The sequence below is a fragment of the Gavialis gangeticus genome, unplaced genomic scaffold (genome assembly GCF_001723915.1).
Source record: "Gavialis gangeticus isolate Ggan-Ray unplaced genomic scaffold, GavGan_comp1, whole genome shotgun sequence".
Classification (NCBI taxonomy): Eukaryota; Metazoa; Chordata; order Crocodylia; family Gavialidae; genus Gavialis; species Gavialis gangeticus.
Genome location: NW_017729003.1, coordinates 9,246,496 through 9,260,655, shown reverse-complemented (window position 1 = coordinate 9,260,655; position 14,160 = coordinate 9,246,496). Strand labels below are relative to the sequence as shown.

The 14,160-nt window shown below is 40.4% G+C and overlaps 1 protein-coding gene across 5 annotated transcripts in view; it reads right to left on the bottom strand.

Moving 5' to 3' along the window:
- Positions 1-769: 769 nt before the first annotated feature.
- MICU1 (mitochondrial calcium uptake 1) overlaps positions 770-14,160 on the bottom strand; it is a 276,027-nt gene continuing 262,636 nt past the window's right edge. For 4 of the 5 annotated variants that reach the window (XM_019507793.1, XM_019507792.1, XM_019507794.1 and 1 more), the window contains 2 exons: positions 5,976-6,065; positions 770-1,903 (listed from right to left, as the gene is read on the bottom strand). In XM_019507793.1, coding sequence (XP_019363338.1) covers positions 1,743-1,903; positions 5,976-6,065 — 251 coding nt within the window. In that variant the 3' untranslated portion in view covers positions 770-1,742. Of the gene's footprint in view, positions 1,904-5,975; positions 6,066-14,160 lie in introns of those variants that run through there. The other variant, XR_002095722.1, reaches the window with a different exon arrangement.

The following is a 14,160-nucleotide window of genomic DNA, read 5'->3' as shown; positions in this document are numbered from 1 at the left end:
GAAGAGCCCCATGTAGCCCCTGCTTCAGCTCGCCCTGTGCAGATCTGGGGGGCACATGCCCCCCCCCAGGGTGCAAGCAGCAGCAGGAGCTGCCTTCCCCCCTCTCCACCCCAATATAGCCAGTTTTCGTTATATTGGTACCGGTCCAATATTGGACTGATGTATCGGTGCACCTCTACTGGCAGGACCAGCCGCACATGTCATAGTCTAAACTGCCCCCCACGCCTGGCCTGGGAGGGGCCAAGGCACCCATTGTGGCCTGGATGAAGTCCCTTGGCAGGCCAGATCTGGTTCCCAGGATGTATTTTGCCCACCCCTGCCTTAGCTGCTAATTGTGGAAGAGGCCTCGGTCAGTCTGCCCTTCAGACTGCTTCTGGGGAACAGGCTGTGATATTACAGAGGAGGGGAAGGTTCAGGACAGAGGCAGAAGAAATGCTACCCTCAACACTGCTTTGGAGAGGATGGACTTTTGTTTTCAGGAAGCAAAAATTCTGGGTGAAAATCAATAAAGTGAGATGGAACCCACAGGTGAAGGCCTGGTGACAGTCCACAAAGCAAGTGTTGATTTGGCTGACTATCAGCCTCAAGACCATTACTACTTCCAGCTGGGATAGTGGGAGGTGTTGGGATAAAAGGCAGTTCTTTAATAAGTACTGTTGAGGGTTCTTTTTGGCTAAACACTGTATGTAAAAATTCTTGCAGGATTCTTTCAAAACAGCAAGAATATTTACCTGCGAGTAATAATTGAAAAAAACACAACTCCAACCTCCTCTGAAACTGACTGTTGTGTTTACTTCTTGTATTTTTAGGAGGCATTCATTTTCAGCAGAAATTACCCTTTTTATGGGCTTGCTGCCAATGCAAAATCAAACTGCTACAAGTCACAAGGATTCTCATAAAATAAGTGAAATAAGAATATTTGCTTTTGCTGTGAACCAATATAATTAAAGCCATATTTTACAAGCAGTCAGGCATTCACTTAACATTTTTAAGCCGATGTGCTGTGTCCAAAAGAACAATCCAAGAGGGGAAGAAGTCAACTATTAAAAAAGAATTACAAAGGGCATATATGTGCAGGTGCTTAGGCATTGTAAGATTCTTGTGATAGAGGAAAAAGCCAGGAGAAAAAAAAAGTCATTATTCTTAACTCCTTATATAAAAGGCAACAACTGTCATGGGGCATGCATACCGTCCTCATTTCACACAAACCTGTGAGATAAAAATCTCATCTCATGGGGAAAAAAAATCAGGTTTGAGAAAGTTCTGAGGTTTTACTCTCACCCTTATCTCTGCCTTTCTTATAAACAACTTCAGCACTCTCACTATTTGATGCACTTAACTGCGTTGTTGACCAATGTTGTTTTCTGGCACTATTATGTTCTACATAATACCCTAGGTTTGTTGGATGCAGACTATAGCACAGAAGCAAAGCAATACACAGAGATAATTAACTTTGTGATTTTCCTGAGAGATAAATATCATGGAGGCAAAAGCACTAGCAAAATAAAAGATACAGTAGGCTTCAATTTCCATTAAGGTGTTTAGAGAAACCTCAGTTAACTGTCTTTGTTTCTTTCTAGTTCAGTGTAGCAATGAGGCTGTTGTCATCCAGGAGATATCTGCATGATGAACGTTCATCTACAGAACACCTGACTTGATGGCATGACATACTGCCAGAGCAGCACAGGTAGATGCATGGCCCCATCAGCATGTGGTAATCCAGCTTCTTCCACTGTCTGTGGCTATTGTTTAGGCATGGTGAAGTCCCAAGCTGTCTCCTGAGCGCATTTCCACATTGCCCTCATGAGTCGTGTAAATCCCATGTCTTTGGGCTTCTCTAAGCCTCTCATAAGTCGCTGCTTCATAATGGCGACAAACTCCTTGTTACTCAACTCTCCATTTCCTAAGAGAAGAAAAAGAAAAATTATTAAGAGTACAAAAATAAGAAGCCTAAAAATATTTGGAGCCAAAAGCTTGATTTCCTTCAGAGAAAGGTATCAAAGTGGCTCATGTGTTCTTCAGTCTCCTGAAAGAACAAATGTTGGCAATGTACAAACTTAGTTGTATTTGTAGCTAAAATGTTTTAACTAAATGGACATTTCAGAGCTGGCAACCATTGCATTTCTGGTGTCACAATAGCACTTCTTTTCCAACATGATGGTGAGTGCCAGGAGAGGGCTCCGACACTGTATCTTAAATTAATTTAGTATATAATTTGGAGTTTATAAATTATGAGCTATGTTTTTCTTATAGTAATCTCTCAGGACAACATGATGAGCAAAATAGCAGATTTAAAAAAAATATTCTCTCTCTTGCTGATTACAATGTCATATCCTTCCCAGGCGAGCCCCAATTATTAACTAAAATAATTCCTGGTTTTAAAAATGTTTACTTTGTGGTTTATTCGAATAAGAGCCTTAGAGATGCAACATTCACCAACCAAATACATGGCAGAAGGAGCTGTCATAGTTTCAATGACAGATTCAACAACTTTGTTTCCAAAGGTCTGAGTTTTCTTCATAACAACAGAAATCTTGCATTTAATTTGGGTGTGTGGGAAACTCAGATGGCAAAACCCCTGACACTGGAAAGTCGCCCATCTGCGATCATGTATAATTCAGCAGAGTTTTCATATACCTATGCTAAGCAGCATATTACATCCAGCAACACATTAACAGGACCTTGAAATGTTTAAAATAGATATAGTTCATCTACTTGTCTACAGAACTAGCTGGAGCTTGAATTTTCTGTTTCAGGAAAAAATTCAGAAGTTATCTGTTTGCTCCAGTTCAAACTGGAGTAAACAGTTGTTTCAAAACTTCATGTGAAACAAATTCCAAACAAAAATGCAATTTTGAGACAACTGGTTTAGGAAAACAATAGCAGCTTTTACATGACCACTGCTAGCAATACAAGCTGCTGGGAAATAATGTACAATAAACAAATGAAAACCAGATAAAATTAAAACATTTTCCAAAGTTAGAATTTTTATTTCAATGTTATTTCTGATTTTTCCCCTCACAGGAATTTGTCAAAATCAATGTGAAAAAATAATAGTTTAGTCAAAACACCTTTTTCTAATGAAAAAAAATCTGTTTGGACAGAAGTTTTCTGAACAGCTGTATTTGTTCAGTTCCAGTTGCTGTGCAAAGATATATATTGATTTCATTCATGATGCCATGTTATAGAGTTTGGATTAATTTAGCACAAAGAAATCTAGGGTCCTGTCTGAAATCCAATCTTATCCTGCAGTTATATTTTTCATACAGGATTGACATTTGAGGTGTTAAGATAGAAAAGTTGAACAGATGAGAAATAAAATTTACAAAGATGGAAAAGTAGTTAAAGGAAAGACACTAAAAAAAAAGTACTCAATGTTAGATGTCTAGAATAAACTCAGAAGCATGAGTCTGAGTTGACTGTGAACATGGATATTTCTTGGGGAGGCTTCACTCAAGTAATTTAAAAGTTGGATGCTTTTTAAATTTATATTTATATTATTTTTAAATATATGTATGCAAAGCCAAATGTTGCCAAGTTTTATTCCAATGTTAGTTTTCACGATAAATTATAGTCCCTTGGATTTATGCTGACAGACTCTGAAAGGATGGTTGCAAACCTGAGTCAGACACACAACATGATGCATTGCTTTTTTGTTTCAATGTGAATTGGTTGGTATACAGTCCTTGAAATCCCTATCTAGCTTCCAGGTAATTTTGTAGGCTGATGTTTGTTTCCGCAGGACCTCTTGATAAAGAAAAAAAAACGGATTCTTGACAGGTCTATCCTCGGAGCTTATTCCCTCATCCTTACCAATCATTTAAAAAGCAAGCTGTCTCATCCTAATTGTGTCTTCACTGTAGAGGCTTTTCCACACTCGCTCAGTACAAAAACCAAGAAATACTCAAAGGACAGCAAAGATTGATGGCCATCCTGATTTAAAAAGCTCTAATCTAAATAATAATAATACCATTAAAGGTATTCAACAACCTTGCTTTGTTCTATTGATACACAGAGCAAACGACCCTGGTACCATTCCATCAGGGAAGCTGTTACTCGGATTGGTTTAAGGGGATTTTCAAACTGAGAGAAGTTTGAAAATATAACTCCTTCTGCAACTTTTTTACTTCATGGAAAAGTAACGAACTCCCTTCCCCCCACCACAGGATTGTTTCTAAAAATAGGGTCTTGATGCTATATTTATTTTTTGATCCTTGTGTAAACTTGACGCAATCTTCCCCCCCCCATCTGTAAGCCACTTATTTCAGCATCATTAAACTTTAACTTCCATGTCATTTCACAGGAAAGCAAACCAAACTACTTCCAATAGGCTGCAACTGTAAACCTCATAAAACTGGGATCGTGTCCTTGCTTCTGCACTCCCTCCCTCACACCCAAGTCACCTGTTTACCATCCAAGCTAGCTGTCTGTAAGAAACATCAGCAGCTATATTTATTCTTCAGACAATGAGCCAGTTAAATTGCATAATGTTTTCCAGATCAAAACAGGCAGGTACTAGGAACCACATTAGTTACATGTTTAATAAATTAGTACTTTTTGATCTGGGTGGGTTTTTTTGGACTGCTTTCAATTGCAAATGTGGGCAAAGAAATTCCAGTGAAGTATCAGGGGGAAAATGAAATTCCTTACAACTCTGCAAATTTCTTATACCTATCTAGAAATGTCTGCATATATGGGCCAAGTGAAAAATAGAGATCTGTGTTTACTTTTTTTTTGCTAGAATCCTATATATGCAGAGAGATTTCCCTGAGTTTAGGAGTATTTTCCCCACAAGGTATGACATCAAAATATTTCTCAGATTTTTCTGGGAATATCCAGATTGAGTAGGTTTGGATACATGCCAATTTACACTAATCTCAGATCCTAACATGTGGCTTTAGGACTGAATCAGAAATATCTGTTTAACCACGGAAAAGAAGCAATTCAAATTTCCTTCAAAAGTTAAAAAATGTGTGAAGAAGCTGAAGTGAGGAGAAGGAGAGGGAAGGGGCTGCAAATTATACAGTAATTTGAAAGATGGACATTTTGTTTATTGACTGTTCTTCCAGGTCCTACTCTTGAGCTGCATTGTAGCCATCATCCTAGATGGCTGAAAACTCTTTTTTAAATCCTGTAATTTTTTTTGTTAATCAACCTGAGACTGTGACATGATGAGTTTGCTACCCTGAAGTGCTTCTAGCCTCTGCATAAGCAGGCTTTTGGGATTAACTTTCAGGCTTCCTGTATGGCAATGCACATTCCTGTCATTAATTAGCTAATGTTTGTATAGAGCTTTGAAAATGCAAATGCTAAATGTTTTTATTACCAACACTAGACCATAATTGCTAGTTTTGTTAAATGACTATTGTTTCTGCAAAAAGAAGGTAAGCTGCTTTTTCTCTGCAGAAAGCTGTCCATCCAGAAATCTGACATGAAAAAGTCTCTCACACAATAAACACTGTTGAACTAGATGTTTGAAAACCTTCAAGGAGCACTGTGCACCATCACTGAACCCCTCTGGAAAGATGCATACATTTAACAGACCACACTGTGATGGACTGTGAAAGGAACAATGAATACCACCATGAAATGGATAATTGTGCCAGGAGAGGCCAGCCTGGAGAGGAGAAATGAAAATCACAGCAGAGATAAAAAAAACCCAAACCAACAACCCCCAAAATCCAGTTAGGCTAAGTGAAAAGAATCTCCAAATTTTAATCATTTTGACTGCCTCTGGTTACCAATATTACCTTTAGTATCTCTCTGCTTTATCAGGTGCAAAATGGTGATTATTATTCTGTTGCTGCCAAGTCTGTTGAACATAAGCCAACATATGGCTTCTAAACATTTCTGAAATGAACACAGAGCAGTACGTAGCTTGTTTCTTTGAGGGTTTTTAAAAATATTTATAAATTACGCAACATATTGGGAAAACGATTAGGGGTGACAATAAGTTAAAAAAGAAACTCACTCACCATCACAGTCGAAGAGAGCAAACACCACATCACACACGTGGTTGGAAAGCTCCACTTTTGCCACTGTCCTGGCTACCTGCTGCATAGTGACTGAAACAAAATAAGGACACAAAATTAACAGATTGCAGCAATCAGAATTCATCGTTTTCCTTTTGTCTCTTTCACGGGAAACACTGACAAAAAGCTACATTTCAAAGAGGATAGAAATGAAGTATTCAACTTGTTCAAGTCCCTCCTTGACATTAGACTCCTCCACAAAAGACCTTTGTTTCATTACCAGACACTAGGGTTGATTGCTGTATGGTTGCTGACGAGCATCCAAGTGTTATTTTGTTATTAGAATAAAAGCATTAACACACTTAACTCCCCCAAATTCCCGTTTCTTGTTTGCAAAGTCTACATAAGATGAACTGTGGATTTTTTTTCAAGCTTTTTGCTCCTTAAAAATCAGATTAAAGTGTCAGAACTGAAGCAAGCACCAGACATGTAATTATCGACTTCCCCTGCTTACTGACTCCCAAATGCAGGCATTATTGATACGGTGGCTGTTTTTTCTGGTGTTGCAAAGACGACAGTCCAAAAATGATTTCACAGTGGATTCTGCAAGCTTAAAATAAATCATTCTTCCTACTAGGCATTTCAGAGCCAACACAAACTCATAAGCAAATCCCAATATCTGGGGAAATAACATCCTGCATCCTCTGAACAGGCTCTGCAGAGATTGCAAAATCTTATGTTTGCAATACACAGTAGTGATAACAAGAGGCACAGTGGACTGTGTATGTCTCAAGACTTTCAGCTAAGACCACAAGTAAAGAAGCATTTTGTGATTTCATCAATTCTGCAGCAGACAGTCATTCATGTCAAACTGTCATGTAGTTCACGGTTGCTTCCTGATTATAAAACTCAGTGGCGTAGCCCAGGGATGACCAAGATTTGGCCTGAAGAGCCATGCCATCCAGACCACAGGGCTCACCATGGGTCCAAACATTTGGAAACATGGTGAGCTGTGCAGTGTTAATTGTTGTGGTTCCCAGAGCTGCAGCAATTAACACCGCCACTGCTTGCCCTGCATCTAAGTTTCCAGACCCTGGGGGCTGAATCTGGAAGAGTCATGTCATTGGGCCTAAACGGCTGTCCAGGGGCTGGAAATCTGGGGGTGGGTGAAACAGCAGGTATCCCAGCTCTGGGAGTCTCAGCAATTAATATTGCTGCTGCCAAATTCCAGACCCACCGGCCAGGTGATGCTGCTCTACACTCTGGCTCCCGTCTGCAGACTTGCCCCACACCAGTTGAGGAGGACACCACTGGACTAGCTAATACGCATTCACATTGGTAAAGTCCAACTCCCTCTCTTTATTCTCTGTTTTGGAGTTGATAATTATGTGAAGAGGATGAAGTAGGAAGGCTTAAGGTCATGGTTCTTTGGTTTGTACTGAAATTGTTCTGCTGGCTGTTTTGTTTTATAAGCCTAATAAAATTGTAAAGATATAAAGAAAGGTCCAGAATTGAGTTAGTAGCAATTGAGGCTAAGGAGGAAGAACAATGAAATTATTTTCTTCCATTTATATTAAAAATGATGGGTTTTACTATAATGTTAGTGTATTTTAGTTGGTCTTTATCTTATACAGAATCTCATGCTCTATAAACACATTTGTTACGGTTAGAGAAACTGAAAGCATGCTCTAGTATTATGCTACCATTTTTTTATTATTTTGTTCAGGAAGTACCTTTAGCCACATTACTTGAATGTCTACTTTTTACTGCAATAAAAGGTAATGAAATGCAGCCTACCCTGTGTTTTGAGATATACGGATAGTGGTATAAGAGACGTGTCAATAATAATTTGCTTCTTTTATATAAAACAATAATTGTAAGTTCAGTGCATGATTGAGGTGGTCAAGTTAGTAAGAAACTAGCATAACTGCCTCACTGCACCAGACAGAGTCTGATCTTATGTTACAATTGATTTGATAAAGTAGCAGACGAGCCTACACAGAGATGGGTGTCTAGCACCAAAACACCAAAATGAAAGCTTCAGAGCAGGGCTTCCCAACCTTTTCCTCAGCATAACTCCATTTAAACATTGGAAATTTTTTGCAATCCCAAAATGATGCAGACAAAATCAACAAGGAATGATTCATCAAATTTCCGCTTTCATGTCTTGCATTCGTGTAAAACATATTTCAGTCAACCAGTATCGATACACTGATTTTATGTCAGCTTCCCGTAACATACAAGTGCCTCGCGTTGGAGCTGCAACCGTCTTGTGTGGACAAATAACTGCCACGTGGAGGAGCTACATACTTACAAACAGGAAACGTATTCATCATAATCAGTCAAGACTGACAAGTGTCTTTGCAACCCCATTTTTTATCGTTGCAACCTCAAATGGGTTTGCAAGGTTGGGAACCACTGCTTTAGAGACTCTCAAGCTTCAGCTGTTTCTCATGTGAATATATGCAGATAGTCATTTGTTAACCCAAACAGCTAAAAACTTGTCCTTATATTTCTCCAAAAGGAGGAAGAGAAAGAGGAGACTTCAAAAAGGTTAAAATATGAAGAAAGAAAATTTTGTTTTTTAGCAGGTGGGATTAAACAGTGATTGGGACACATATTCCATCAAAATTATTGTTTTCAATACGATGTCCAAAATAAGGCAGTTAAGCTTTTGTACTCTTAATAGTAAGTGGAAAACAGTAAATTATCTCTTCCATTTGTAGTAACTCACTGAAAAACACTGTGAAATCACACAAAACTGAAACTACCCCTGAAGTGTGTGTGACAGCAGCAAACAGTGTTTATAATAATGCTGTATCAATTTAGCAGTAGACTTCTGACAGAGACAGAATTTACCCTGTACAGCTTACTTGCAGGGAGCCCAGAAATATAATAAATTGAATGGCAGGCAGTGTAGTTCAGATAAGGGAAGGAAAGGAGAGTGGAGCAGATATTAGCAGAAGAATTCTTTCTGAAGTGCCTTTTTATAAACTTAATAATAATGATAGGAGGACAACTCACATTTTCACAGTTCTATGATCTGTGGTAGGCTTCTCAGGAAGACAAAAATGAAAAGTTTCCAACAGGCTAATTTTTAATGGTAAAATCAGAACCTGGTGGGCAAGCAGGAAAAACCAGCAATTCTATGGAGACTGAGAAATAGGATCAACCTCAGAAGGAAACGCAAACTGGCAGAAGACAGACCCATTGAGTGAATCCCACTGTCTTCATCCCCTCTGTGGCTCATTTCCTGTGATCTTGTCCCATATGTGTGTCTTTCATAAATTATAAATATTGGGATTAATTATAAAAATGGCTGCTCACATTCAGACTAATAAGAATTCTCAATTTAAAAAGCATTTGTAGTAAGAGTTGATGTGTTTCTGAGATTCTGATGAGATGCTAGTAAATGCTTGTAGGTCCTTTTTACCTAGTTTCTCTTTCATTCCAAAATCAAACTCTCTCCATTTTTGTATTCATCTCTCATTAATATCCACTTACCCCTACACTAAGGGTGACACCTGCTATGGCAGCAGGCAGAAATACTGCATCATGGTAGGTTTCACCATGGTAAAAGCCCTGTAGTACCAACCATTATCTATCCCCTTTGATTCCAGTTCAGTGGTCCAAAGCTGACAAATGTCTTCCCTCTGGTTAATGATCTGGAGAATGGCTCCTGCTCTTGGCAGTGAGAAGAGCCAACTTGTCATTCAACAGGATGGATGTTCCTGACCTGACCGCCAGTGCCAAAAACCAAAAAGCAGCCCTTGAAAATAAGTCTGTTATCCACTGACCCACCACACCACCATCAGCCGTTTTCAGAATGCTCACGCCTTGTTTCTGGGTGAGACTGCAAAACTGAATCTGACAATACTTCTATGATAACACTGATGAAGCAATGACATAATAGGTAGACTATATTTAAGGAACACTGAGTTTTTATCTTACCATATAAAATATTTTCTCTCTCTTCTATTCTATTCAAGAGAAAACTAAAATTAGATAGCATGTATTAAAACTCTGGTGGCAGGCACACATTTTACTATAACTATTCCTTTCAAGTCTGTAGATTTGCCCCATATATATTACTACTATAGTTCTTTTCTAGAAATCACTCTATTGCTCTATATTGCAGAAGTAACCTACATACAATATGGTATGGCTGGTGTCTCCAAGACCTCTTTGGCCTTGGAGATCAGGATTTGTATGGGGGTGGAAAGGCTTGAAAGAGGATTGATGCTTATGTAGTTGCTTTAGAAAGCTGGTTCAATTTTGTTAAATAGCTCTGAGTCAGTCCCTTGCCAACTGAACAGCAGGGAAACCTCATACGTAAATTACGCCCACACCTAGCTGTATTATAAATTACACTGCAATCGCACACAGAAAAGGAAGCAGGGAGAGCCCAAATGCAAAGGAAAAACAAGAATGCCTATTTATAAACCTTCAATGCTTTAAGCTACAAAATGATCAACGCAGGCGCATGCATATGCACACACACACACACTCTTCTTTTGGTCCCTCTAACCGTTGTTTCTTTAAAACATAAGTTAGAAGACAAGGCATTCAAACTGCTGAACTGTAGTTTAAGCTAATGGGTCCAATATTTTGTCCTATAAAAAGCTCTCTGCAGCAATCTTTAAGATTTAACCTGCTCACACTAGCATCAAATATACATGAATCATAATTAAATTACAGTGGCTGAGGTAATTTCCCCCCCTATTTTGAGAGACCCACAGGCAATTAATTCCATATTTCCTGCAAAAAACCTTTAGGTCTCCAGTACTGTGGGGCTATCCAGGTTTCCCCTTCTGATGTAGTTCAACATGGACAAGTTCAACATCTGTTAGGTCAAAAGAGTAAGGAGGCAGATAAAGTTTCATTACTCCTTATATTCTGATCCTCCTGTAAACCATCTCTGCAGAGCCTGAAACAATATTGTTGATGGCTGTGCTGCTGCCTAATGAATCTTGGACCCAGCTGACACGCAACAGATGGATGAACACACCTCTACATAATGTTGTTGATGATCCTCTATTCATAGTTAATCACCTGACACACTTCCTCCCTTCCTTAGTGGATAGCTTTTGTGGAGTCCAGGACCAGCATTTCAGGTCACTAGCAAGCAGTTTAACAATTCCCAGACCAAGAAACTGCAGCCAGTATCAAAAGCCTTGCCTTGAGGATGCTTCTGATAATTTGATGTGCATATAAGGGCTCTAAACTGTGTACAGATTAACAATTTACAAAGTAATCTCTCAAAAGACTTGGACACAAAGGATGGGGAAATTAATCTCCAGAGAAAACATATTTAAGATTGAGTTCTCTGGATCACCTTGAGATAGAGCTCTTTATGCATACGCTGGCATTGTCTAGGGCAGCAGGTAACACTTTTGGAATGCATAACTGCAAACAGAGCTTACTAATTGGGAGGGGACAGGGAAGGCAAGGGTGAGGACAAACAACCACACATACAGGGCCGGATTAACCCTTTAGTGGGCCTGAGGCAAACAAACTTGTGGGCCCCAGGCGGGTGAAGACCCCTCTCCCCACCCTGGTGCTGCCACCCATGGCGAGCGGGGTGTGGAGCACATGTTAGTAAGCAGCTACCACCGGGGCAAGGCTGGTGGAAGGGAAGGGAAGGACAGGAGAGAGACAGGTCCATTTGCGCTGCCGCCACGGAGGGAAGGGCCGGTTCCCCCCGCAGCTCAGGGCCCTAGGCATGTGCCTAGTTTGCCTATGTGTTAATCTGGCCCTGCACACATATGTGCACACCCAAACTAACAAGTAACAACATGCAAAGAACATAAGTCCTGCTCTCTGACCCCTGTGCAGACCTTTTTATTCCGAGTTGAAGCTTAATACACTGTTGTAGGGATCTCCTAAGTGGTGGCTCTGGCTGTTGTAAAACAGTCACAGGTGCATCTCTCCCAAAGGTAGTAACAAAGGCTTTATTTGCCTTCACCTAAGCAGGAAAAGGACATGCCAATACAGGCCAATTGCTTAACCATTACCATGACTCCAAACTCACTAATTCAGGTTCCTGTAGGACTGCCAGATTTCAGTAGGTGTAGCTCCACTGCCCCAGTGTCTCAGAAGGCAAACAGCTTTCAGGTTGTGTACTAAAAAACCGTTCTTCAGACTCAAAACACCCAGTTCTATCCTGCCTTTTTCCTGTGGCTCCAGACTCTGCTTTTAAGCAAGAGTCCCTTGGACTTTCAGAGCTAAATCAACATTATTAGCCGGTAACTTTTCTGGCTAATTGCTGAGGTAACCCAACGGATTTCCACTCCACTTTCACTCAGCACAATCACAAGAAAAAACAGCATGAAAGAAAGCTGGACAAAAATGCTGCAGCAGAAAACATGGTGGAGGGAAGAACAAGGCAACACGATCTTTCATTTTCTGTCCATATCATATTTACTCACTCTATCATACCACATATGGCACATATTTTATAAATGACACAAAAGTCCACTGAGCTCCTGCCCATTCTGTCACACAGACCTAGACTCCTTACAAAGGCAGGGCAATTTAAGGCACTATTTCAGGCTGTGCATAGGATAATGAGAAAGAAAAAAAACTTGTAACACAATGAAATTCTGAAATGAAGAGAGGAAAAAGTGGCCTCCGGAGTATTTCTATGTAATTGCCTTTGATGCAAAATCCTTTCCCAGGCAGCTATGCCTATGGTGACCCAGTTTCAAATCACCTTGCTTGCTACTGAAAAAGTGGTTAGAAACATAAAAAAATGTGAGCACTGGGTTGTTACGATTCTGGACTGCTGTCAAAAATGTGTCAAACGAACCCCTTATCTGCCAAGTTTGTTTACGCCATGTACATACCTCCATTCCTAACAAAAAACTTGGGAAGCGTATAATAAGAGATGGACTGCATGAAAGGTCTCCTAGCCACAGCCACCACCTGATGATCTAGGTGCAGCAGAGGATCCAGGAGGATCCCAAGTTTGTGAACCCGAGTGACAAGGGGTGTCCAAACTCCACCGATGATAGCCTATTGCCACCCCCTCAAGTCAAGTGGTCTGCCTACCACAATCACCTGCCTAGTCTGGATTCAGTTTTCACTGATTTACCCTCCTCCAGTCCCCAGCTGCAGCCAGGTGCTGGGAAAGAATTGAGACTGTGGGGCCAGGGTCAGAAGAGAAGGAGAGGTGGAGCTGAGTGTCATCAGCATACGTCTCACTCCAAATCTCCACACAAACCTCATATACACATTTAATGGGAAGGGCAATAAGATGGAGTCCTGGGGGGCTCCAAAGGAAAGGTCCCATGGGGATCACGAGCATTTGGCAACAGCAGATCATTTTGAAGGGGCAACACATAGCCAAATTCTTATCCCATTTTTATTGGATTCTAGTTATGACCATTGATTACTTAAGAAATGACAATTACAGATTTTTCTTCTCAGGTTTCCCCTAACATTCGCTTGTCTGTAATAGATTCACACAAATACACATCAGAATGCATTTATATTATATGCATAAATACATTTACATATATTATGGAGGCATCTGTAAGTGTTTCAGCACATGGGCTTTATTATCACATGATTTTTTTTGTAGTTAGGCACAAAGGAGTCACCAATTTTGCCTGTGTCCTTTGGGCATTTTGGCTGCTTGCAGGTGGTAACCCCCCCAAAAAACAAAAACAAAAACCACACTTTACTAGAAGGAGCAGCGCATTACTTCAGCCTGGCTCTGCAGCGTCTGGAAAGATCAGGCACTTCAGAGGGGCTTTTTGGCACTTTTGGCTAAAGCTGGTTCTATCAGCTATTAGATAAAAGTGCCAAGAAATCCCCACCAAAGCACCTGATCTTTACAGATATCAGGCCAGCTGGGTTGAAGTAACATGCTGCCTCTTCTGGGCGTGCATAGGGCTAGGTGTGGGAATGCACGGAGTTTAAAGTAAAGCACCGTTTTTTTGGGAGGGCATGGGGGGTTATGCCTGCAAGCATCCTTTATGAATTATTTGAACTACTACATCAAGTATGCTCAGGGGCAACCAGCACGGGTTCATCAGCGGCAGGTCCTGTCAGACCAACCTGGTGGCCTTTTACGACCAGGTCACTAAATCATTGGATGCAGGGGTGGCAGTGGATATAGTTTTCCTAGACTTCAGGAAGGCTTTTGATACTGTCTCTCACCCCATTCTCATTAGGAAGCTGGGGG